Source organism: Psittacula echo (genome assembly GCF_963264785.1).
Source record: "Psittacula echo genome assembly, chromosome: 5".
NCBI classification, from domain to species: Eukaryota; Metazoa; Chordata; class Aves; order Psittaciformes; family Psittacidae; genus Psittacula; species Psittacula echo.
Genome location: NC_137739.1, coordinates 9,764,103 through 9,790,800, shown reverse-complemented (window position 1 = coordinate 9,790,800; position 26,698 = coordinate 9,764,103). Strand labels below are relative to the sequence as shown.

Sequence of the window (26,698 nt, the reverse complement as noted above, 5' to 3'; positions counted from 1 at the left end):
GCTGTTTTACATACTGGAAAATCTTGTATGATTGGGCTCAGTTCAATATCTGCAGGAGGAAATGAAGATTACACTACCCACACATTAATGATAAAGTTCCCATGGCTTTTTAATGACGTTTTCTTTAAATACAAAGACAGAGTGTTGGTGAACAAGATCACTACAGTAAATCCTAATGATCATGATCAGATATTTGTATTAATATGATCTGTAATTTGAAAGTACTGCTTTGTAACAGCAATTAAAACATTCCATGAGTAGTTAAATGCTGCTTCTTACAGACCTTTTTTTGCGCTTAATGAATGTCAAACTGACAGTCAAGAGTACTGGTTGTTAAACAGTCTCCTGCAAATACTCGTCAATTAATAGTTTCATGTCAGATAGTTACCTCACAGTTGGTCACTTGTGTCTGACCATTCCCTGCTTGTTGAGTTGTGTATCTGCATTTTTACTCATGTGTGCAATGTGAACACCATTTCCTTGCTCAGACTTCATGCATGGTTTCTGTCTGGTGTTAGATGTTCTTAATTTCACCATTCTCCCCTCTTCTGCCTCCCTAGATGCCTAGAAGAACACTGTAAGTAAGTACACTTTTCTGCTTTTGTTATGACTGCTTTGTTTCAACTACTGCCCTGGTCATACAGCCTTGCTCCTGAGGTGATGGGTATCTGAGAGATCTCTGCTCTTGTGGTGGATCCCATGTTCTCGGGAAGTGCTCCAGCTTAGGTACCGCCTCCTTCAATGAACTGAATCCTCTAACACTTCATTGAGATACTGAACGGACAGGTAGTGAGGAGGTGAATCGCAGCATGGAGACATCTACTGTTTCATTGGCTTCTTTGAATCCCAGGATTTTGCCCAGTCCCTGCTGTGTGCACTGTTCTCCACATGGCTTGCACGAATGTAACTGTAGAGAAACTGGTATGTACTTTGTGGTAAAAGTATTTTTGTGTAATAAAAGCAGTGGTGTAAAGAACAAGGAACAGAAAAAAATCATTCTTTGGCAAGTTTCTCATACAGTGTCATCCTGTTTCATTAGTGGTTCCTTGCTAAGAAGTCTTTTTTGTTGGACCTACTTGAGGCAGTGTCCATTTGTTAGATGTGTTTAGAGCTTCAGAAATTTCTATGCCAGCCAGTTCACCAAACATCTTTTAAATTATCTGGAAACACGTTGTAAAAAGTATTGGGTTGCTCATAGAAGACGGCATTAAAATATGGGCATTGCATAGGATAATAAGCGTTGCAAGCAGTCAGTTATTCAGTGCAGTTAAAAACATGTACTTAATTCTCTTCTTTGCATTCTGCCTATGCATTTTTGTTGGTGATAAGGAATATCCTAGCTTTAAATTAAAAAAGGGCAGGAGGGAGGGGGGGAGGTTATTTTGCCACAACAGTTGCTGTTTGTAAACAGTCCATGGCTGACATCTTTGAATGGGCCAAGGGCTGAATTGTATTGTGGATCACCTGTAGAAGTGTGGCTTTTCCAGGTGAGAGGCAGGCAGCTGTTGCCTTGTATTGGGCTGTATCTGCTTGGGCACTGTGCACATACAGCCTGTTGATGCTGGCTGTTGGAGCTTTGGTGGCTTGTGATCTAGATATGCTCTAAGTTCAGTCACTGACCCACCAATGAAGGCTATTCTGTATTTTCTAAGCAAGACCATGCCATAACATGCTGGATTTGTGTGGGGATGAGGTGGCTTGCCAGCAGAGAAAGGCTGAATTTCTCATTTCTATTGACTTCTGGGTGGGGGCTGCCAGAATTTCACCTTGATCTGTAAAATCAGCACTGAAGTAATATATTTACATGTGGGAACACACTTGTTGACTGTACGGAACAGAGGAATTTGTATTTATAGCTGTTGGGTAACGTCGTAATTGTCATTCCCTCTGTGGACAATTGATAGCAGATAAGATGAATAAGGGGTTTTTTAGCCACTGCTCCTGTCTTGCTGCAATATTCTGTGTCAGCAGGGACTTTTGGCTAACTAGCACACATTTATACACAAATAGGGAATGAAAAATAATTCAAGTGACTCCTTCTAAAATATTAACACAAACCACTTGTTTACTGGCAGTAGCCCAGTTTGTGCATTGGGTCAAAGAGTTAAGGGTGATAATGAATGCCTTGGAAAAAGCAACAAGATTATTATCTTAGAGATTTCAAAATCTTTAATACAAAAGAGAAAATGTTGCCTAATAAATTCCTAGGTCTGCTGTTTTTGAATTTCCTTGAGCAACTCTAGGAGCCAGTAATAGCCCATGCACGTTTTAACAGATATTCAAAGTCTTTTATTTCAGAGGAATGTAAGATTTATTTGGCATAAACTGAGAATCTGGGATATAGGCAAAGCCTAACATTGTTTCGTCTTGATAAAGGCTTTTTCTGTTCTAAAGGACAACACATGAATTAAACTAAAGATGACAGCTTATCCTCGGCTTTCATCGCATGCAAAATGCATCTTTTCGCATTGGTATTTACAGCAGGCTGCTGCTTGCATCAGGTTTCTTCAAATATGCTCAGCTAACATAATTTGATGCTAATGAAGAATAATAAAGGGCAACAATTTCAGATTTGCTAACAGTAATTAGTGGTCCTGCCTTTAGAAGTGATAGGAACCTAGAACTTGTTTCCTTACAGGAGCCTCCTGTATCTGCTCTCTGATACCAGCAGCTCTGAATTGCAGCATGGTACCTGCTGGGAAAGCTCATCTCCGGCTATTTGTTTCTTTTGTGGCAGAGTTTCTTTTTCCTCCTTCCTGTTTGCTGTTAAGCTCATAGCTGGCCTCCATTGGTATTCCAGCCAGCACAGTCTTGAGCAAGCATTTCTGTGCCATCCCTCTTGTGCAGCGGCTTGCCCAGCATGGGGTGGTGGGGAGGGAAGCAGGAGAAGCAAGAGCAGGAGAGAGCTGGTAAAACCCTGTGTTTCGGCATCTTTCCCATGCTTTTGCTCCTTAAACACCCTGGAGTTCACAAAGGGAATTGTGTGTAACCTGTCACCACGCAGGCTTTCCCAGGAAAATGTTGAGGTGTTTGTGGGTTTTACAGGCTGCTTCGATTGCCTGGCAGATGTGCCCAAGGATCCAGAATCTGGAAACTTGCTGAATGTTTCTTTCCTAGCAGCATTATGTCACTGAGAGGCAGTAGGTAACAGACAAAATAGAATAATAACTGTCTTTTTTCTTGGATATGCAGAAAGCACCAACCAAATGGCCAAAGCCCCCAAACTGGCAGTCCTTTGTCTGTACCCATCACAAAAGCTACACAATGTGTGAATGTCTCTCATTGCTATTGCTGCATGTAGAGTTGTTGATATATCCATCCTTACAAACAACAGATTAGAAACTGTTAGCTGCAAATCTGTACTACCAATAATTCCCGTAGCCTGATTTCTGTCAGTGTGTGCATCTTTGCAGATCATGCATCCTAGATAAGATTTGAGGGAGAGATTTTCTTCATTTCAAACCCTTGAAAATATTACTCTCCTGAAGCATTATTATTATGTTGGTAAATATATAGTATTATACTTGCCAGGTGTCACTTTGATTGGATGTTTGGCATAGTAAAAATACTAATGGGAAATAGATGTTTTGGAATATACACATAGCATGATGTATGCTTTATCATTGTGCTGTCTCTGCAGATGAAACTTCCAGCAAGAACATTCTCAGGAGTTTCTTTCTAAAAGGTACTACTACAGTAGTGCGTATACCAGGGTTGCTGTATACTATTAAATATTCTTGTAAAAGAGAACTGTCTCATGTGTAGAAGATCAGAATCTGTCCTGCACACCAGGAATGAGATATGAAAGCAGAGGGGAAGCTGTGATTGAATTTCCTATTGGCCCTGGGAGAGAAAGCATTGCTCAGTGTGTGGTATCACTAACAGCTTGTCTTTGTAAACAGAGTGCTGACTGAAAGGTGTCTTTGCCTTTCACCGTACTGCAGTGCTTGTTGGGATTTGATAAGTACTGCAAAATCAAGAAAAAAAAAATAATTCAGATGACCACAGAGCGACTGGTTAGAAAGCCGAAAGTAGTAACTTCATCCTGCAAGTTCTGCTGTCCATTTAATTCTGGTTAAGTAGAAATAATGCCACTTTTGTGTATTGGTAGTTGTATATTCCCATACAGCTTCTTTTTGGACCAGTGCTAATACTGTAGAAGATGATTCATCAAAATCTCAGGTAAATTTGGTACAGTTCACACATTATCTATTTGTAGACCCAAATTTAAAGTTTTCAGTCTCAATTTACATGATTTTGCTGCTTTAGAATAGGGAGATACAGACAAGAATTACTTGACAGACAAGATCTACTTTTCATTCTCTGCATGGCAGTAGATTTTATTCCTTTTTTAATGGAGGAAGTTTACTACTGTAGAAGAGGCTGGTCCATCAAACCTTTAAATATGCAATTTAGAGGTTGCTCATGTTCACGCTGCTGAAGTTAATCGTGTGGTTTTTCACACTGCTTATGGATGAGTTCTGAGAGATCACACTGTGCGGAGCTGCTAACACACGTATGCGCTCCTCTGCTCAAGACTGAGCAAGCAAAAGGCTTTGTAATACAGCCTAAAGTTGCTATTTTGATCAAATACTATTAACAGTTATTTACGGTTTCCTCAGTGGCAGTTTATCACTGGGAGAGTAAGAGGGGATATTCTGGGAAAAATGCTGAGGAATGCAAATTGTTCGCAGCCTATATGGGGTAGGGTTTCATGGTAGACATCCAAACCATAACTTTAGTTCACGGAATATTTAGGAATGGTAAATGCCACAGCTGGGGATTTAGAATGGCAAATATATGTAAGTACATATTAATATAACTGTGAGTGAGCATGTGTTATAATATTAGAAATGGAAACAAAATCATTTAAGCCTCACTCAAGAAGAAATCTCAACAGCAATACCATGGACTCCGTTGGGCTTATATAGAAGACAGTTTTGACCCTGTAAGGCAGAATAAGATCATAGGATGGAGGACTGAGTATAAACTCTGAAACGTGCCCAAGAGCTAGGGAAGAAACTGGTATACTTCCTTAAAGTCCCTGGGTTAAAGTTTGGTTTGGATTACATGAAAAACTGCTGGTTGTAGCTAAACCTTTGGAATAGTTGCAAGGCTAGTGGTTGCCCTTTAGAATGAAGTGTTTTTGTGATGCTCTAACATAATAATGTTAGTTAAAACAATGGAGTATATTGTGATTTGAGTTCTTTGCATGGCGTGGTCTGTGAATAGTGACTAGCTAAGTTAACATTATGCTGTGCTGTTGATCTAATTCTGTCAGTTGAGGATGTGTATATGCTGGGATATGATCATTGACTTTGTGTTGAGTGGTTCCTTGTTTCTGACATAATTGTAAGTGGTAGGTTATAGAAATATGACCATTGTTAAACGCAGTGTAATTACAAGTCACTGTTTTGACAGCACTGTGCTTACAACATGAACAAAAAGCTGTTGTGTGGCTAAAGAAAGCAGGGCACTATGCAATCTGGTGTTTGGCTCAATGTAGTCAGAGTGTTTCGTGTGGTAGAGAAAAAGGATTTGGTCTGCAGAATATTCAAATAAGGGTGGAGGTCAGTTTCCTGGAAAAAATTTGATGGCTTCTACTAATCGTACATTCTTCACGCTCTTTCCTGGAGCCAATAAAATGGCAAGGTTTTGAACTTAAGATGCATCTTTTTTTGGTGTTGGAAATCTGTATTCTGCTACATCTTTTAACTCCAAATCTCTGTCGTGTATCCTCGTGCTGTTAAGAGCTATACAAATCAGCAGTTTTAATGAATCTATCTGCAAGAACAAAGAATGCAGTACTGCATAAGCAATGCTTGCTGAGGCCAGGTCCCAGGCTGAGTTTTCAGGAAGGCTGTACTGCTGACAGGGTAGCTAAGGAGGCAGGTGGCAGAGTCCATGATACTCTCCTTTAGCCTTTTCAGTTTTTGTTTTATTAACTTAACTTGCTGATCTTGCAGAGGAACCTTCTGTGGAGGTACAGAGCAGTATCTAAAAACCTCTCTTCCTGAGTCTGGAAATCTGCCCCATGATGAGGACGGGACACCTTCCAGGATTGACACTTAAGCTTTACATTTTTAGAGAAAAGGTAATTTTTTAAATCATCTCCTAGCACTGGCACATATCCATGAACCTATGTGATCATACCAGTTTATATGGGCAGAAAATTCAGCTGTTGAATTTCAATTTGGAATTGAAACCATATGTGGTTTTGATAGGGGAGAGAGAGAATTTCCCTGTTGCCCAGTGCAGGGCTGCTGTGAGAGATGTGCCTGCCTGCACAGGGTCACTGCTTTACCAGCACAGCAGGGAAGGCCAGGCAGAGTTGCACAGAAAGTTGTGGAGTGGCTCTAAGACACCTCCTGAGGACAGTCACCTTGAGGCAGTCCTTGGAGATAGAAGACTAAGAGACAGTCTTTCCACACTGGCATCTCTCCCTGTTCTGGTGAACGGGCAGGGGAGAGAAGAGTTGGTTAGAAGTAACCTGGCCTCCATGGGTAGAAATGAAATGGTAGTAGAGTTTGTCTTTCACCAGCAAGCAGTCACTGGGTCACATGTCCACATATCCCTCCCAGCCCTTAGGGTCCAGGAGCAGTGCTCTACCCGTGCATGAAAGGGTCTGTTTGGCTCATTTCAGTTAGTAGGTACAGGATAATATATTAGAGCCCCACGATACCAAACTTTGTGTTGCCATGTATTCGGCACTGGATAACTGTTGCTTATCTGCAGTCCTCTGCAGTCAGCACACATCCTGAAGACTTCATGTTTTGGTCTCACCTGAAACGAGGGGAAACATGAAGACCTTTCATTCCCATGTGCTTGGTTCAAAGACTTCTTGTGATGCTGGGCAAGTGAAAAAAGATGTGAATGAATCTATTTCTTTCAGTGCTGCTCATATTAACAGGCTTTGCTCTTCATGCTTGTATTGTAATTCTGATTTAACAACGTTTATCAGTAGAAGATCACTGCAGGGTCTTTAATGATTATAGTTGTTCAAGCTGATAGTCTGGGACTATTAAATAAGCTCCAATTACTTTCCATTTATTTGTGTTGTTTTTTCCCTTCAAGTAACAAAACGTAATCCTGAAGTTCATTATTATTCTTTTCATTGTATTCATCTAAATAGATTTTCTACCTAATTAAGGCTGAATATGTTTGTGCTAAACTGACCATATTTTACAAGGATGTTTTCATTTGTGTGTGAGGGCGTCTTTGTTTTCTTCCATCCATATTTTAATTACATTTAATTTCTATAGCTGCCAGAGATCCTATTGTGTGTCTCAGCAATTCACCCTGGGCTGCTAGAGATTGTTTAGATTGGAGTTGGAATAGGCCTCCAGATGAATTTAGTTGGAATCTTGTTAATAACAAGTCACCAGGAAGCAATTTAAAGTGTTTACTACCGCTTTGAAAGATGTAAAGTGTATTGGCTGAATTTGGGATGAAAGAAATAGAGATGAAAGCGGAGGAATTTGGTTCAGATTAGCCATGTTATTTTTGATGGGGTGGGTCACTAAGAGGGGAAGGTGTAAAAAAAAAGAAAGATGAACAGATTTGCTGGTGATGTGTGTTCAGTGTAGGTATCGTGTCCATATTCTGAACATTCAAATGACTGAGCTTTACTCCTACATTTATTTAGTGTTAGTTATTTATATATGATCTCTGTGGGGCACCTTTGTCAAGGTTTTATAGTTTGGTAAAATTAAAACCACAACATCACTTTTCATTTCAGTATTAAAAAAACTCACCAGGAAAGATGATTATGTAGCTGTACCAGGTTTGACCTTACCCACATCCCATGCCATGCCCCAGAAGATGTCATTGCGCAAGCCCAGGGCCCAACCCTGTGCAGACATGAACACTGTGCTGTGCTGTTCCACGTCCTGCATGAAGCCTTCTCGGCACGGAGTGAGAATAGCACCAGGAGCCCTACGCCTGTTGAAGGCTTGTGGGGCATTAGTATCTGCAGCTACTCTGTGGAATGGCAAGTCTTTTCAAATGCTGTTGGAGGGTCCTGTTCAAGTACCACAAAGTAATAGACATTAATGTAAAAAGTCACTGAAATTACCTTTCCTGTGAGAAAGGGCTGACTTTATAAGCCCCTTCATGTCCAAACTCTTTGTTGGAAGGATTTTAAAATGCACCTTCTCTTGGGAAGAAGCTATAGGAAAATGAACCTCTGGGGTTTTCCTGAGCTTCCTGAGAAGATGCATTTTGCACTGTCAGGCCAGCCCTCCTTCATCTCTTTCCTAGTTATGTGGTGAATTCTGTTTAAAGATGTGGTTAACCTGAAATGATTCCAGGAGGCTTAATAACTCTGGTAAATGTTCCAGGACAGTTGCTCAAAGTGAATGGTCTTTTGAGGGTTTGTTTGCCTGGGAGTGTTGTGTCATGCAAGGGTGGGTGGGTTCCCTTCCTTGCACCAAGACAGAGCTCAATGCACTGCAAAGCAGAGTGGAAGCCACTAAAATCTCTTTGTATGCATGTTATATATACATATATTTAGGCAAAAAAGCCTGCCTGAACTCAGTGTTGGTGTTACTGTTGGTGAATTTGACTGGGAGGGACCTTTGCCAAGAGAAAGAGGGTTGTGTGCATTCATCTGAAGTCTGTTAATGAGATCAAGGATAGAATCATTTAGGTTGGAAAAGACCTTTAAAATCATTGGGTCCAACCATTAACCCAGAGCTGCTAATCATTGAAAGGGAACAATATACGTCAAGTGGGGGCAGTTACTGGTTATAAATCAAGTTCTGTTACAGACTGGATAAATCTGACTAGCCTATGGTGTCAGTCCTCCTGTTTAAGTACAAATCTTCCTGAGAAGCTTAAATTAGCAGAAAACGAAGTTGTCAGTTTTGGCAATACAATGGATATGTGCTTTCACAGCTCCCTCTAGCAGTGTTCCAAACTCTTTAATAACCAGATGAACATTTTAAATTACTGTTAATACAATATGGCTCTTCATACAGTTACTGTGCTAAGCTGGAGCAAATGTGAAAATCTGTCTGGAGTTTTGAGGGGTGCAATATTGTTTTACTTCCTAATCTAAATCACTCTGACAGCAAGTCACATGTTAGCAAGAAACAGAAAAATTCTTTGAGGAAAACAGCCAAAATTTTGAAGCTGTTTTCCTTCTGTTTCAAACCAGAACATCTTTCCTTAATGTACAAAAATGTTATGTATGCAAAAAGGGAAAAAAGCAACATGAATGCTATTTTAATGATGCTGTTGTTAGTGTTTTGGAGCCCACTGCTGAAGTTGATGCTAAAACAAACCAAAAAACATTGATAACATTTTTGGAAAGGAAGGGAAAAACAGTCCTCCAATCACTTACCAATGCAGATGTTCCAGTGCAGGGTCCCCTGTGTCTGTGCACTTTATGGTGTCCATCTGTTACTTTGCAGCCTTGAATGCAAGTGTAACGATAGTTTGGGGCTAGCAGTGCCTGTGAGTATTTCTTAGCACTGAATCCTGAAGTACTTGTGCTTTTTCAAGTATCAGAATCCCTCTTTTAACCCAAATGATTGCTTATTCTTACAGTCTTTTTACCTAACAGAAAGGGCTGTATTTGAAACAATTACATCTTTCATCCTTACCAGCTTGCAAGTTCAAAGTCAATAAAGTTGTTTTCACTGTTTGTGTCTTTGACATTAAGTCAGACATATTTGTGAGAAATACAAGTTCTATATTTCTCACAAAATGTTTCTCACAAGTCTTCAGCCGCTGACAATTAAAAGTACAACATACGTATTACAGCAAAGTGGAAAAACATATGGAAAAACTTAACTCCATTAACATCTGGTGTCTTTTCTCCATCTGCTGTCTTTGGCCGTTCGTCTGTCCAAACCTGCCAAAAGTACTAGTTTTCCAAGGGTCTCATGGTACATCACCCGCTTCTTGAATTCAGGTTCACAATTTCTTGTTCATTTTGATGGTGCAGCTGGATGTCTGCATCCCTGTGGCTGCACAGCGACTCCAAGCAGAGCAATGGTTGTTCTGTAGTTTGAAAGATGTGGCAGGCAACAGTAGGGTGAGCGCTGTAGCCGGATTTGGTTTTGTACCCCCAGGGCCCTACCCTGGCTGGGAAAACACCTTCTTTTATCCAGTGGCCTTCTGAGCCATTGAAATGAGCATCTGAAGGATGTTGAAATCTGTGCTGTTGAGCACAGCAGGTGATACCTGCTGTTATGCTCAGCCTCTGGATCATGGTGGCTGCAGCACGCAGGTGAGGTGCCTGAAGCTCCCGGAGAGCCAGCAAGGTGTCAGCCCCATATGCTCCATCATCCTGGGGTTGCTTGGTCCAGCAGGGAGAAGAGAGGATCTTACCCGTTTTCCTGCCTGGTTTAGCAGTTCTTTGCTGTGACTTCTTTTTTTTTTAAATTATTATTTATTTATTATCACTCTGATGGTGACCATGGTGCTATGTGCATGGAGCGGAAGGGTGAGCATTTGGACAATACCAGGTAAAAGCCGTGTAGTTTTGCTTTACAGTGGTAGAGAAAGATATTTTTTCTTGGACTCTTGCAGAAAAGGAGAATGGAGTGAAGCTGCTTCCTATGATGGCCTCAGGAATTGGCAGTGGGGCTGAACTTGCCATGCTCCCTAGTTTGGCAGCCTGCAGCTGCCCGTGGGACTATTCTGAAGAAGTTTCTTTGGCCATGTGCCCAGGGAGACGGGTGCTCAGCTGTTTCAGAAACATGGGGTGAAATCAGATTTTGGAGCCCACTGGAGCATGAGGAGTATCTATTTCTGCTCTTGTTCTGAAGACCGTAGTATAAGGTTTGTAGTTCTGCTGGGAGGAAAGGTTTTGATTTCAACTAAGAAACAGCCCTCAAATATGCAAAGGTTAAAGTGGGGAGGAAGGGGGCAAATAATTCAGGAGCAGCCCTTGCTTGTAGAGTTCTCATCCTCTGCCTCCTCTGGCAATGAAAAGGTATCATTATGGAATAATTAACAGGCATTTCAAAATAATATGTCACAGAGCTGTTATTAATATTGAGCAGAAACTTGTTTTAATTATCTTCTCACAGTGCTGTTTAAATTCTTCTTGGTCACAGGACAGAGAAAATAGATGGTCCTGTAAAAACTGACCAGGTCTCTTTGAGGCTTTGACAAATGATGCAGATTTTGAAGCTGTTCATGAGCTGTGAGCTGGTTTGGAGCCTGCAGTGGTACAGCAAAGTACAAGTGTCTGTACCAGCTCTGGGCACTCATTTTGTCTCAGACGTGTGAACCTGCGTGGCTGCCCAGTGATTGCATATTTTCGCATGAAATGAATGATTTAGATCAATGATTGTTCTGTATTTTATTATGTGACGGGAAAGAAGAAAAATATATATTTTTATTTTATAGTACAGGGGTATGATTTATACCTGGCCCTCAAGACCAGCATGTCCAGTACTTTGTATTTAGGGAAAGTCTATCTTTTGTTGTTGCTCAGTGTGTACATATGTGTATTCCTGGTTTGGTTTGCTGTGTCTTTAAGGTACTGAGCTTTGCCAGGGGAAGAACTTGAGAATATGTTCTCAGTAATAAAAGAGAGAAAAACTGTGTGCTGAGGAGAAAATCAGTTGTGTCAGATAAACTGAAACTGTGAACATTTGTCATTCAGGGCTTGATTGCACATGGTCCATCCATCTGTGTAGTATTTATAGGAGTTCCTTGATATAGAAATCGCACAATGAATAACTTTTCCTGAGAAGGCAGCATTTTCTTATTGTTGGGAGGAAATGTTCTGCACAATGCAATGAACACCTTTTGCAGATAAATGCAAGCTCTTATTGTGCGCCCTTGTGAACTGATGAGGATTTCACTTAGCTTGCTTCACAAAGCTCTACGGAAGGAGCATCTAGCAGCACTGTATTTCTGCAGATGAGTAGCAGTGATGCTGGAGTAGTGCTGTGGGCAATTCCCCTGCAGTTTGGAGTCTTGAGTTGGATCCTTCAGCCATGCAGGGTCTTGTGTGCCCTTGCTGTCTGCAGAGCTGCTGTGCATTGGGCCACTAATGTTTGTGTCTCTGCTGATTAATCTGTGCCTTAGGTTATCTCTCTGAAAACAGATTTGAAATTGGTCTGGTGTTGGCTTTTTGAATATTACAGAAACAGTGATACTGCCTAATCCTGGCTGTTGGTGGAGACACCCTTCCAGGGTCAGTCTGAAACTATGTGAGTTGGTTCCTAGTGGCTTTGTAGTGTATTCTAGTCTTACAGTGGGATAGCCCACAGACAGCATGCCAGCTTGTTGGAGTTATCCCTCATTTCCCTTGGTCAATAATACAGCCATAATCTTTCACTGTAGATAGATAGAGTTGCAGATATACCAAAGAACATATATTTTGTATGACAGATAAAACACACTGAAGGTGGAGTTTGGAGAATTAAAACTCATGTGTTCAACATGGAGCAGAACTTGGAGCAGAATTCAAACTCTCATTGCATGCATGGCTCTGAGCTTAAAATGTTATTTTTGCATTAATGTTATACTATTATTTTTAGCATGAATGACCATCAGTATGTAATTGCCAATGATCTCATGCACGCTCCTGGGTACAGACTGTTCCTTCCCAGTTTGGGAGTATTTGCTTGTTGTTGCTGAATTACAGCGTGCACACATGCAAAAGAGACCTCACAGTCATTAAAACTCTCCTTACCAGAGCTCTCGCCATTGAGTACTTAACAGTTAACCTCTCCATGTATCTTCTGAGATGGGAGTTAGGACAGAAAATTTCTGTTTGTGGAAATCCTTCTCTTAGACCTGTGTTCGTAATAAACGGCCACAGTGTCACACTTGATCTTTGAAATGCAGTGCTACAAGTGATGAAAACCCTCCAAGGGTTCCTTTATAAAGACTGTGAACTGAGTTGGCTTTCAAAATGTGGGAAAAAGTTAGTTTGACCCTATCCTGCGCTTCTCTGTGAGAGTGGAGTGACTGTCATTGGTGTTGGGAACAGTAGGTCAGTACTGGGCTACAGACATGACTTCCCTGGCTGCACAGTTTTTGCTGTTAGTCCCCAGAGGGAGACCAGTGTCACTCTGGGGTTGCTGCAGAGTCATGTGCGGAATAATGCAGAAAGGGAATGTTTTCCCAGGATTGTAGTGGGAGCACAATAGAAATACGTGCTCTTGGGTGGCATGTGTTGAGTTTGACACCTGTAATAGTAACTTTAACGGGGTAGCCTCTCAAATGAATTGTCTTTGGACAGAGCCTCTTCTGGTTGGTGTCTGTTCTAGGGAGAATTACTCTATTGGAAAGACCAAAATGGTCCTTTCCATAACAACTTTCTTGTGCCTTCTGTGGATGACGTTAAAGCTACACAGCAGTGTTAGGTGTGGGTTTGAAAATACAGCTTTCATCTTAGACTGTGGATACATACAGGCTGTATTAATAGGCTCTCTGCTTCTAATTGGTCCCAGTATAACCTTCCATTTTTTCAGTGTGTTTAGTGTGATTTTCAAGCATGAAGAGCGATAAGGAGGTGCCACTAACCGATAGCTAGACAAGAGGTGGAAAAGATGATTGAAACAGTGAGCCAGCTGGTGTATGCCCCATGGATTATCAGAACCAGGAATGCTGGTTTCAAGATCATCTTTCTACAGGATGACTTTGTCCTGGTGTGAATGTCTTAGATATCCATGGCAAATATAGTCTGCAGTTAATCCAGCACTGTAAAAATGCAGTATTGCAGGGCAAGTAAATCCCATCCTCCTGCAGCCAGCTGAAAACCAGATGTGCTGCTTTTGTTTGTACCCCTGAACTTCACAAGTGAACAGAATTTATTGTCAGCAGCTGCTGCTGTTTTGAGCTCAGAGTGCTGAGCTTCATTTCCCCTGCGCTGCAGCCGTGTGTGTTCTGCTGTCATGTATGGATCCCGTCTTGAAATCATTGTGCTGTAGAAATCTCGCTTGTCTTTGGTGAAAGTTACTGTGAGAGAGAAATGCAGATTAAAGGTGGATGGAGATTGCTAGTTTGGTAGTATTTATACCTGCATCAACAGGTATGGGATGGCGTGAGGCTGGTTTTGAATGTCCAACTGTGGTATTTGTTACATGTCGTTGTTTTGCAATGTATATCTATAGCTCTTGTTTGGTACAGTTGTTCTACAACTGTGCTTTATTTTTAGTCCTTGCTTTTCCCAAAGAGAAGTCTCTGCAGATACTGTCTGTTCCCTGTGGTGTTCGCTGTCCCTGTGGGCAGGGAAGAGTTACAGCCAAACTCAGTTTTGTGTCTGCCTTTGAAGCATTTAAAATTCATTTGTCTTTTCAGATTCCAGCATGTAGACTTGGAAATGCATTTCCCAGAGGGGGGCAAAGCTCTTGAAGGAGGAAAACAGTTTAAAGAGGTGAACCATACACCAGTAAATCTGCTGTTTACTTTGCATTTTCCTCCTGAGGTTTCATCACAGGTCTGCAGGTCATCATGAACGCTCTGCTTAAACACCCGGAGCTGCTCCTCTGGTCCTGTGATTGCTGTGTAGCCTGATCAGACACTCATGGGCACAGGGAGGGTAATATGGAGAGTGAAGGTCCTGGCTGAAACGCCACATAAGCATCACGTCAGATGCCATTTGAAACATGAAGGGGCCTGGACCTCATGCTGACACCTTTGAGAGGTTTGGATGGGGCAGGAGGGGAGAGTGTGGGGCAGGGCCGTGCACTCTGTATGCCTGTCACTCTGGTTCCAACCAATGTCTCGTTTGTGGGTAGTAAGAATTGTGACAAAAAAACACCAACAGTGAAATGTCCTCTCCCTTCCTCCCCCCTTCATCAATGTGCCATTTGCTGTACAGATTAGGATTAAAATTTCTTAGCTTAAAGGCAAAAATAATGTAGCAACAGTCAGGCTGTGGGAGGAAATGTTGCCAGAATACACAGAAATATCCTGTTGCAGCATTGCCTTTAGAGACCCTGGAAAGAGTTCAGTGAAGAAGACAATTATCTTTTTTCCCCATCGTTGCGGCTAGGTATTTTGGCTCTAAGTTACAGCATCGTGGAACGCTCCTGTTACTAATAAGAAGTGCTTTAAACTGTATTAGCAATGGAATAAAGCAAGTGAAAATATACAGGTGGCATCACTAAGCTGAGGTTTTGGAGTTGGCTGAACAACAAAGGGAATATGGCAGCTGTCAAACATCTGAAGTCTCAGAGCAGTGGCACCGCAATGGAGATGTTCTGGGTATGATGTTCGTAAGTTTTACATTTGTCTTGCTTTATTTGCAGTTTGCTGCGGGGTTTGGAGCAGTCCTTTTTTGAAGATACATTGGAGATACAGGCTAAGTGAAGGGAGCTGGGCTCTGAAAAGAATTGGTTTTAGGGTTTTTGTTTCATCATTCATGGGAATGAGGGCTGTCTTGAAACTATTTTTTGTTTTCTCTTTGGTGTCCAAAGAAAAGCACCAAAGCTGGTGAAGGGTCTAGAGCACAAGTGTTACAAGGAGTGGCTGAGGGAGCTGGGTTTTTTTAGCCTGGAGAAAAAGGCTCAGGGCAGACCTGATTGCTCTCTACAACTACCTGAAAAGGAGGATGGGTATCCGTCACTTCTCCCAGGTAACAAGTACAGGACAAGAGGAAGTACCCTCAGGTTGTGCTGGGAAGGTTTAGATTGATTATTATGAAAAATTTCTTCACTTGAAAGATTGTCAAGCATTGGAACAGGCTGCCCAGAGAGGAGGTGGGGTCACCATCCCTGGAGGTATTTAGAAGGTGTGCAGCTATGGCACTTAGGGACATGGTTTAGTGGTGGACTTGGCAGTGCTGGGTTAACAGTTGAACTTGATGACCTTAGAGGTCTTTTCCAACCTAAACAGTTCTGTGATTCTATAAAAAATTCTATTGTTTGTGCTCCTTAAAAAAAAAAAAAAAAAGAAGTAAAAAGAATTTGATTTCATGTGTGGCCTTAAAAATTAGATAGATATGTTCTCCCCAAACATATTTTGATTGAAAACATTTGGGTTTTGTTTTGTGCATTGTTTGTCTTTGTTTAGAACAATGCTGCATGCCTCCATGTCTGGCAGCTAAAGCTACTTGTGAGCTGGAGATACTCATGGAGAAAATCGCTTCAGTTGCTCACAGAACCACATCTTCTAATGAATCTCACTGCTGAGCTGCAGAGGTCAAAGTGAGACCGACTCCTTGCATCGCCTTGGATAAGCCATTATCTCCCTCTCCTTCTTCTGTTAAATAGTTCCTCCCAGAAGAGGTGTGAGACATAATTAGCTTATGCTGGTAAAATGTTTTGAATACAAATGGTGGTTCATAGGAGTGGCTCCCATCAGTCGTCCTTAGCAGATGCTGTCATTTACCAGCCTCTGATTTTTGGTTAGGCCTTTCACGAGTGGAAAGAAAACAGGACAGACTCAAAAAGTCTGTCAGTATTTATACTCCTGTCTTCAGATGTTTTAGTAACAATTCCCCCTTGATTTAATCTGCTACTGATCACTTTAATAAATGGAGAAATTTTCTGTTCTGTGAGTCTAAAAATTGTGTTCCCACTAGCCTGAGGGCTGGTTTCTGTAGCTGGAGCAAAGATAGCTCTGCCTTACCCACCCTTTGCTATCAAACAGGCTCCCATTTGATAATACTATACACGTATAAGTGCCTTTCAGTTTTGTTCTAGTCTGCCACATCTTTTCTAAAGCAGATTGATATGTTCTCTGTTTTCCTTAGGATGCCTGAGATATAATCTTCCTTTTTCTTTGGTGTTGTAAACTTGCTCTGCTGCTGATGGGATAGGACCAGTTCCCATGATAATAGGTGGAGGCAGGACTGAAATTGTGAAGGAAAGCATTATTCTGCATCAGAAAAATGTTTTACATCTATTCCTTTTCCTTTATATGATACTTTTGAAGTGTTGCAATGTTATGGTCTGTGTACTTGCCGAATGCTGACATATGGGCCTGACTCTGACCCTCCATGAAGCCTAGGTGTCTGTAGCTGCTCATTCTCTCACATGGGGCTGGTTGCTGCCACAGCTTCCCACTTGTCGCAAGGCTGCAGTGCAATTCCTGGGAAACACTTCTGCAGAGTTTTATTATGTAGAAACTCTAAACTTGGTTTGTAGCAGTTACTTTACTGAAAGAAAGCTCAGGCTATCAAGTCATGTGATGCTTTCTGCAGAGGAATTGGGGCAGTTCCTGGGATACCGAACTGCGGTCATGAACACAAGGAGTGAAGGGAGCATTGTAGGACCTGCTCTTGCTGCATTGGAATCTGTGTCAGTTTTGCCATTGATTTTTAATAGTGTCAGAGTGAAGTCTGTGGTTAATAATTGGTCACAAACCTGTGTAAAACCTCCCTGCTCCATCTGGGATGGGGGTCGAGTCCTGGCTTGGTGATGGAGGGGTGCAGGCGGCAGTGGTCTACACACCTCAGAGGCCTCTCAGCTCTTTGTGTTACAGATCCTAACTTGGGGATTTCTTGCAGTATGCTGGATTGTAATTTATGTTTTCATGTAAGAAAAGCTTGTATTGCATGCGATGTGTCTATATTTAGTAAGATAAGTATAATTTTTCTCCCCATTTATAGGATGGATATTTTTCTCACCGTCCAAAAGAGAAAATGCGAACAGACAGCAATAACGAAAATTCAGTCCCGAAGGACTTTGAAAATATTGATAACAGTAACTTTGCTCCCAGGACTCAGAGGCAAAAACGCCAGCCTGAGCTGGTGAAAAAACCCCTTAGCAAGCAAAAGGAGCACTTGAGAAAAAAACTGGAAGAGGAGAAGATGAAGAAGAACTTGTTGCTGGGGAAGAACTCCAATGAGGTGGTGCAGTTCAGTGATCACCTGGTCAAAAACAGCAGCAGCAGCAACAGCAACAACAATTTGAAGGCAATTCACAGGTCTTCCAGACACCACCACGTAAAAAAAAAAGGAAACAGCTCCCCTGAACTGACATATGACCAACCACCGAAGTGTGAGGTGACGGGCAAAGAGGCAATCTCAGCCATGTCCCGCTCTAAAACTAAGCAGTGTCGGCAGGAGATCGCAGAGGTGTATTGCCAGCACAAGCACGGGAAGCTGATGCCGGAGAAGGTGACACGGTTCTGTAAGCTGGAGGGTAAGTTGGTAGATGGTGAAGGAGAAATAACATGGTATCTCAGGGGAAGGGTTCAATGTAATTGAAATGGCCTTCTGATGACAAAAAATGGCTTTATTGCAGGAATGTGTACTGTACACAGCCTGTGAAAATAAGGAGGGGCTTGAGGATATTTTCACTGGAGAGTTTTTTGGATGTCGCAAGATCATTGGTAGATTTTGTATAGAATTTGTTTCACTTTCACCACAATGTGACCAAGATATTCAGCTGCTATTCTGTTCCTTTTAAATCTGCAGATACAGAGAAGTATAGTCGCAATCTTGTTACTCTGTACAGGAGTTGCAAGCTTTTTGGGGATCAGGGAACAGCCACGGTGAATTTGCTAGCCCCCAGATGAGTGGCATTGCTGTTATGGCCATGTGGCCATTTTTCTGCCACAGTGGAGTTTTAGCTAATAACCAGGACTGCAAAGAATTTGGATAACCCAGATAATTATCAGAAATGTAATATCAAAAATCTCCAAAAGCATGGGGAAAAAATCCAATATTGTGGATTACTTCTACTTTTAATGTTCTTCAGTCAGCAAAATAACTTTCAGAATCACTGTGGTAGAATCAGTTACCTCTGCTAGCCTAAGCCAAGCTTTGATTTGTTGCTTTTGGTTTCTCCATGCAGTCAGATACATGAGGTATCTTTTGGCTTGCTGTCGGTTTGCATGTGTGAGCCGACCTTCTGCTTTTCAAGAAGAGTGCTTCATGTGCCACCATTCATTCAACTGTAAACTTCCCATACAGCAGTTCAAAGTTCCTATCCTGTAACTGGCACTTCAGCTCATGCTTGTAAGGATATGCCAGTGTCTCTGACTGAGCTTTCACAAACAAGATGATAGCTTTCTTTGAGATGGTGCAGCAAACATGGTGTTTCATGGGCATGAGGGGACCTTTAGTTTCTTTCATTAGGAATAGGACATTCTCTAACCCCCACAGCTTATCTGTTTATTGCACCATCTCAAAGCAGTGGTTACTATTGGATTCAGTGTGGGAGGGAGGAGGATCCATGTTGCTACTGTCTAAATTAGGAGGCTGAACTCCCTGTACAGACAGTGGAAAAAAGAAGGTGCCCTAGAGGATGTTTCCAAAGAAAAGCATCTCGCTAGTACAAAGCTTAGGGTTTTAATTTAGATGACACATGCTACCAGGATGAATGGTGTGACCACCCCATTTCCCACCCTAGTGCATCTGTGATCGTTTTTGTTTTGGTTTTTCTTTCTTTTTTTTTTTACCATGTCTCTTTTGATGTTTTTTCTCCCTTTCTTACCATGGTAATACTCAAAATTGTTAAGCCGGCTGGGGAAACATTGGAGATAAAGACTTAATGGAAGAGGCAGAAGACTGTGTTCAGTAGGAAGCAGGGAGAGGGGCAGCAAAGGCAGCACAAGTTGAAGGGAAGATAAAAGAACAGTAGAGAAGTAAGAATTGAGCAAAACCAGACATCGGTGACAGGCTGTGTATCAGTGAGTACACCTGGGAGCCCCTGAGGTCAAATTGGGGTGCCATTGGGAATCCAGTGCTATAAGCATGTCCGTAGTTATCTTTCCTTCTTCTTCCCTAATGACAGGAGAATCAGCTTTGGTCTGTGAGAAAGCTGATGGAGGTCAGTGCTTTGCAGACACTGTCCGATGCTTCTTGGGATCAAGGAACAGTGTTATGTTGCTTGTGTAGGGTAAATGCATCACATACACAAATTTGCAAGTGATATCCTGGAGAGAGCTGGAAGGTGTGTTGTCATTAGTGTGGGTGCATGCTGCAGCTGTGTGCCATTTTACACGCATCCCCTGCCTGGCAATCTGTCTTACAGAGATGCAGGGTGACTTCCCAGAAGTTTCAAACAACTGCCATTCTTAAAAACAGGCTTCTCAGTAAATACTTTATTTGTTGCTGCTTTTTTTAGATACAGAATTTCCCTCTTACGCCCTGCAGTCAGAATAACAGCATGGTCTTATAACCAAGAACAGTGTCACGTTTTACACTCGAAGCCTTTCAGCATGTATGTACATTGCAGATCGGTATGAATGCTTCCACTGCAATAAGACATAGTAAAACATCCAGGAAGACAGAGAGCTTCAAACATGACTAGAGAAATTGAGTAGTTGTCCAAATATGGTTTTATTTTGCAATAAAACATAGTAACAACTATGAAATTTAGTAGCAACTCATGAGGCGTGGGTATATACCACGTTAAAAACTACATATAAAAAGACTGCGGCTACAGTTTTTAGGTTTGCAGTCCTAGAGCTTCATTTAGATTTTTAGGCAGTGATGCTTGTTTAAAAAGAATAATTGAGGGACATCTTAACTTAGCCAGATGGATCCTTGTGGAAAATGTTGTCTTTTCTTTGCCTCAAGGTTATTTCCTCCTGCCCATGCTGACAGATGAACTCAACCGCTTCAGCAGCCAGATTTCCTTGGCAGAAAATCTGGACATCCTTTGTGTTAGATACAGAGTTGCTCTAAAGCGCATTTGAGAGCTTTGCTGTGGGGAAACGATAATGAAGCATGATAATGAATGGGACGCGAGTTGCTTATGCAAGAGGTGCCGGTGTGCAAGCAGACTGGGACATCAGACCTATGGAGGAGATCCAGACTTTGAAGTCAGACATTCTCAAATGTCTGAATATAGGACTATCAAGACTGACATGTAGGAACCCCGGAACTGAAGGTGTCCAGTGTCTATCAGAAGGCCTTATATGTATCTAACTAGGTAGGTCCTTTGGATTCTACAGCCCTGTTAAAGACACACTGCCTGAGTTTAAGTGTGTTGTGGTCTCAGATCTCTCCTTCACGCTGGAGAACATAAATACTGTTGTTCAGTCCATATTGGCTCCGTCCCTCATCAAAGGTGTCTTCATCTTTTGGGGTTATTAGGCACCTTGTTGTTAAGATCACTGGAAGGGGGAGGTCTGGGTGAAGGTTTTGCCACTTCATGCATCAGAAAAGCTATATTCTGTTTATCAGCGAAAGTCAGACGTCCGGGGACTGAGTCTGCATATTCAGCATATGAGTGCTATTCCCTTCAGTTTGGTTTGAGAAAAAGGTTTCCTGTCTGTTTTCAGCAGAGCTGTGAAGTATAAATATTTATGTATTAGAGCAGCACATTCATCCATTATCCCAACATATAAATGTGTTCCCAGTACTATGGTTTCCGTTGAGATGTCATCCAGCATTTAATCCCCTTGGATCCTGTCTCAGCTGATCAAAACCACAAAGTTGCTAAATGTAGCTATCAATCATGGACATGACTCCGTCCAGCTGGATTGTCATAAATGTGAAGTGATATGTTCACTTGAGTGGTTATCAGTGGGAACAGGGTCTTACAGCCTGTTTCTTTTTGATATTTTATTGTTTCCAAAGGCAACAGGCAAAGGAAGTTGAGTATCTCTATCTTCAGTGTATAAAAAAAGGATTGTTAAAACAAAAAGCATCATGTTTACTACCTGCTTGACATGCAGATGTTACTTCCATGAGAACAAGAGGACTTGGGCTGCAGTCCCTCTAAGGGCACTGCAGAAAGACAACACTGCTGAAGCAGCAAAACAGGACATGGCAGCTTTACCAGTTACCTGACTTGGAGAGCACATGAGCTGGCATTTCCCAGCAAGCCAGTCCTGAAAACTGGACACAGATGCTAAGGAACAGGGAATTGGTGTCAAAGGGTTTAGGTGCAGCTGTATCCAAAATCCAGATGGCTGAGATCAGGGCAACAGGCATCTTGCAAGTCACCCTTCACTCAGAAGGGAATGTTTGGCATCTGTAGAAGTGTGTTTTGAGGGCGGGATACAGGCAGTGAAGGCAGGAGTGGAAAAGTAGGTTCAGCACAAGGTTAGATGAGGAAAGGGCAAATCCCATCCTGTGCAAGTTGGGGAGTGGGTACAGAGAGACATCCTTTTGGGGAGTTCTTTTCTTCTTAGGAGATCTACCGTTGAACTCTTTGTAGGATGGGGCATTCACAACTTCTCTGAGCAGCCTTTTCGAGTGCCTCACCACCCTCATACTAAAAAATTTCTTCCAAATGTCTAATCTGTATCTGCCATCTGTCAGTTTAAAGCCACTGCCCCTTTTTCTATCACTACATGCCATTGTAAAAAGTCCCTCTCCAGATTTCTTGTTGTCCCATTTAGGCACTGGAAGCAGCTCTATGGTCTCCCTGGAGCCTTCTCCAGGCTGAAAAACATCAACTCTCTCAGCCTGTCTCCATAGCAGAGGTGCTGCAGCCCTCTGAGCATCTTCATGGCCTCCTCTGGACTTGCTTCAACAGGTCCATACATGGTTCCTCCGTAGTCATTTGCACCAGGTCTCTGAGTCATCGGAGGCACAGTGCCAAGGGCTATCTGCATCACTTCTTCTCTGGGCTAGCTTCTCTAGGCTGCCCCAGGGGAGATTCTGGCCTAATCATCATTACTTACTGAACTGGTAAAACCAACTGGGTTTATGCTTGACCCAGATCCATGGCCAGATAGGCCAAGAGTATGTAACAGGGGTTTTTTGAGGGGTGTTTTCTAAAATATAGTTCTGGCAAAAGAAAAGTCCCCAGGAAAGCAGAGAGCCTCAAGTGAGCCTGATTTATTTCCCCTTGGCTCTTCTGTTGTCTTTTCTTAGTTTATAAATCAGATAGGTTTTCTGCTACCTTCATCCCTGTGGGGTAAACCCAACTCATAAATAAAGTAGAAAAATAATCAAGCTACCCTCATTCCACATCACTCATCCACACTGAAAGAGTTCTTTGCAGATTAGACTGCTTTCTCCCTCGTTGCTTATTGATAATGCTGCTCTGGCACATTGATGCAAGAGTTTTTGGTTTCTTACAAGCTGCTGAGAAGAAAATTTTCTGTTTCATTTAAGAAAACAGAGCCTTTTGTTTTTCAGACTGAGTAAAAAGGGCTCTGGTGCTCTGTTTACTGAATAATATGCACAAGTAATAGCAAACTGTATGTCTATGATGGTTTTTTCTGACTACGTCAAAGCACTCGGAAAAGAAATACTCAGAAAGAGGTATGATTTGCAGGAAGGGGGAGGATAAGCCACTAAGATGCCTAATACTTACGGGGTGGAGCACTGCAGTCCTTCAAGGCATGGGAATGAGAGCATCTTTTATATAATGTTAGAAGAATGGGAGCTGTAATGAAGCAAATGGAGAATTCCATCCACTCAACATGCACGTGGATGTGCATAGTGACATGTTTAGCTTTCCCATTTTTGGCAATGTATATTTACACTCACTGAGTTTGATCTAAAGATTATTGAACCCCAAATTCATCTCTTTCTCCCGGTTTCAGGATTCCAAGTGGCATTGGCTGCTGCTGCTTTTCTCTGTGTCTGATCTCTTAGTGTCACAGAGCCACTGTGGTGAGCTATACACAGTTTAAGTAGCATGTAGGAGCCACGTGCAGCCCAGCCAGCGTTTTAATTTGCTGTACCACTGATGACTCTGGTTGCAATAAATTTACTGTGAGTAGACTAATTGCAAAATAACCCTAATTGAGTAGTTATCAGTGAGCAACATTCCGTGGAACAAAACTGCTTACAGTTAATAGCATTTAAGCCATACGCTGTTATTCTGCAGAACACTAAGATGTAATTACACCATGTACAGAGATTGTGTTCTGTTCTGGAAGCCATGTTTCCAGCACTTCTTCCATTATAAGTGCTGTTTCAAGATTCAGTACTTGCATTTTAGGCAAAATGAGTTTGTGAAATAAGTGGCGTCTCCTCTCCCCTTACATGTGTAAAGCAGAACCAACTCTAATAAAATCAGTGAAGCTATGGTGCCATAAGGAGAAAAATTAGATCTCAGGAAGAATGTATGTTTCCAGTGATTCTCAAATTAAGTATTATTATGGCCATATGTGCAAGTTTGGATAGTTTAAACTAGGATGCAAGTAATGAAAAGGTACTTCATTGTCTTGGCTGAAGATGGACCCTACCTCATTGCATGAATGAGAACTGGACTATATCACTTACAGCTGCAGTGCAGAGGACAGGAGACTGGTGTTTATCACTTGTGGGTGAACTGGTGGTGTTGTAGAGCTGAGGGATTCTTTTTCCTAAAATACAGCCACTATGAGCACAGGCTGGCTCTATCAGCACTGTCTTGCATGGTTTCAGCTTTGGTTTTAGAAGAAATTCAGTGAGGGGCAAACTGGTGGATGTTTATGCCAGTTAATCCTTTCATTTCAATACAGACAATTCCTGTCTAGATCATCTGCAAGTTCAGAAGTGGGAGACTGAAATCATACTGCTGTTCCCCTGTTTTTTCCATGTAATGCTACTGTCTGGTCATGTTTCTCCATGTTAGGCCCTAGTCTGGCCACTTGTGGGTCTGGTGGCTGCAGAGGTGGTGCAGGTGGCCTGGCAGGCTGGAGCAGAGACTTGCAAAAAATCATCTTGACAAATGGCATCTTAAGGAAATGCCAGGAGAAATGCGTGACATAGGGAATAGAGAGCAGAAAGACTTGGAAAATTTATGGTCAGGAGCCCTAGTTCTCACCAAGCCTCTGTTTTGGAAAATTATGTTAGTTTATGGAGCATTAAAGGGGGAGCGTGGGCAAGCATGGGAGGGGATAATGGCTGAGCATGTCCTCTGCAAACCTCCTGGGAAGAGAGCATAAGGGTAGCAGGAGCTCAGTGACTATTTTGATAAAGATTACTGCCTATGTACAGAGATGAAAGAAAAGTACTCTAAGTGATCCCTAATGCTTCCTGGTGATCCTGAAATGTGTGGACAGAGTGTCAGCAGGGAGAGCCAAATACAACTATGGCTGGGAAAAATTATTGGTACAATGGTATCAGCTGGGAGAGGAACAAGAAAGGGGAAAAAAAACCCCAAACAACCAGAACCCCTTAAAATCCAGCAACAAACAAAACCCCCAAAAAACTGAACAAAAAAGAACAAAAAAGCCCTCAAAATCACCAAACCCAACTTCCCGCTGTAGCAGGGAAACTGAAGCCATACCGCTGTCATGTTTTTTTCATATGAAATAGGTGTTGGACCTCTGCAGCGATTTTAGTAGACAGATGTTTAATAGGAAACATGATATCTGATTCTCTTACTTTTATTCAATGCTAAGCAAGCAGCTGTGCTACATAAATGTACAGTACTACTGAACTGAGCTTGGGTTAAGGTTGCACAAGAAGCTTCAATGTTACATTCTTTGCTAATTTGACTTTGCAGCCATAACAGAACTGTGCTAGTGTCTTTGTTACATACTGATTGTAAGAAGGCAACAGCAACTTTCGGATTTGATTTTTGGTTTAGGCCTAAAATGTCACACAAGGCGATTGCTGGGGCTGATGCGCTAGAAATTCAGCAATGCCTGTCTAACCATTGCACTTCTTTAAGTACCATTACTTTTCTAAGTAATACTCTGTTTTCATAGGAATCTACAACTGATGAACTATTATTTGGAGAATAGGGTCATGTCCTGTCCCAGAACTCCTACGCTAGCTGCAGCTCAAGGCTGCCACAGTTTAGTTTGAAGTGGGTGCACTGACTGTATTACTTATTATCAGGGGGAAAAGTCTTGACTCTTAATTGCCTCCTCCTGAGCAAAGAATGTTCCTCTTTGCGACTTCTCGAAAAGGATGCCTTAACTGTTCACAGAGTTTGTTACAGGATTTAGTGTCTAGTTAAAGGGAATGCACCTCTTTTCAGACAGGTTTTTGAAAAGATACATTTATGTGGTGTATTTCAGGAGTCGCTGGGCTTAACAAGACCAGTGGCTGTTTTGTAATGTCTTTCTGTGGAAATAAGGAAGAGTTGTTTAAGGGACCTACTCTGCATTAAAATGCCAACAGTCTAGGCATGAAGCCAATCTTACAGGACATTAATGCCATTTTAAGACTCTAAACCATAATTTAGTTGTTTCTATTGCACGTATTTCTTATCCAGAAGGTAGTTTTAAAACATCAGTCTTTCTTCTCCCTGGGTAATCATGACTTCTATAGAAAAAGTAAACGACAAGAATCTGTAGCTGAGCAACCTTGGAAAAGATTTTTAAATTGCTCAGTGTATATTTAGTCTTCCAAATAAATGCTCATCTTCGATGGCTTGAGAGTATTTTAGAAATGAATAGCCCTGATTCCCTGCTCACACTATTTTAATATCCATGGTATGCCACTGATTTATCATCTAGTTGTGTCAAAGAAGTTCTTTCTGATTGGCACCTTCGTAAAGAACAGCAGAGTACTCCCAACTCCCAGTATCAACTGCTGTCACCACTGGGCTTAGTTGAATGCACATGAAACTCTGAAGTATCATATTTGCAGTTTTACTGTAGAATAAGATACTGGTTTTAGCTGGCCCTGCTGAAAGGTCCATGGCAAAAGTCCATCGCTTTCCTTTGCTAGTTTTCTTATCAGCCTCTCAGGAAGCCAAAGAAATTTTCAGTCCTTTCTCTTAGAGCTTGCTGAAGCTGAATTATCACTGCCATCTCCTGTGAGAGCATTGGCAATACTCCAGTGGCTGCATTCCCCTTCTGTACCACCTCCTCTTAGGCTGCTACAATATTCCTGGGCATTAAAAGTTTTGAAGAGAAGCCCTTCTACCTCCCAGTGATGTGCTTTGTCTAGAGCAAGGAGAGTAGGTGCAATTAGGCTGTCAGT

At 41.9% G+C, this 26,698-nt stretch overlaps 1 protein-coding gene across 1 annotated transcript in view; it reads left to right on the top strand.

The window, feature by feature from the left end:
• Window positions 1-26,698, top strand: part of XYLT1 (xylosyltransferase 1) — a 193,993-nt gene that overhangs the window by 83,253 nt on the left and 84,042 nt on the right. Inside the window, exon 3 of the mRNA XM_080619390.1 lies at window positions 17,528-18,062. Coding sequence (XP_080475516.1) covers window positions 17,528-18,062 — 535 coding nt within the window. The remainder of the gene's footprint in view (window positions 1-17,527; window positions 18,063-26,698) is intronic.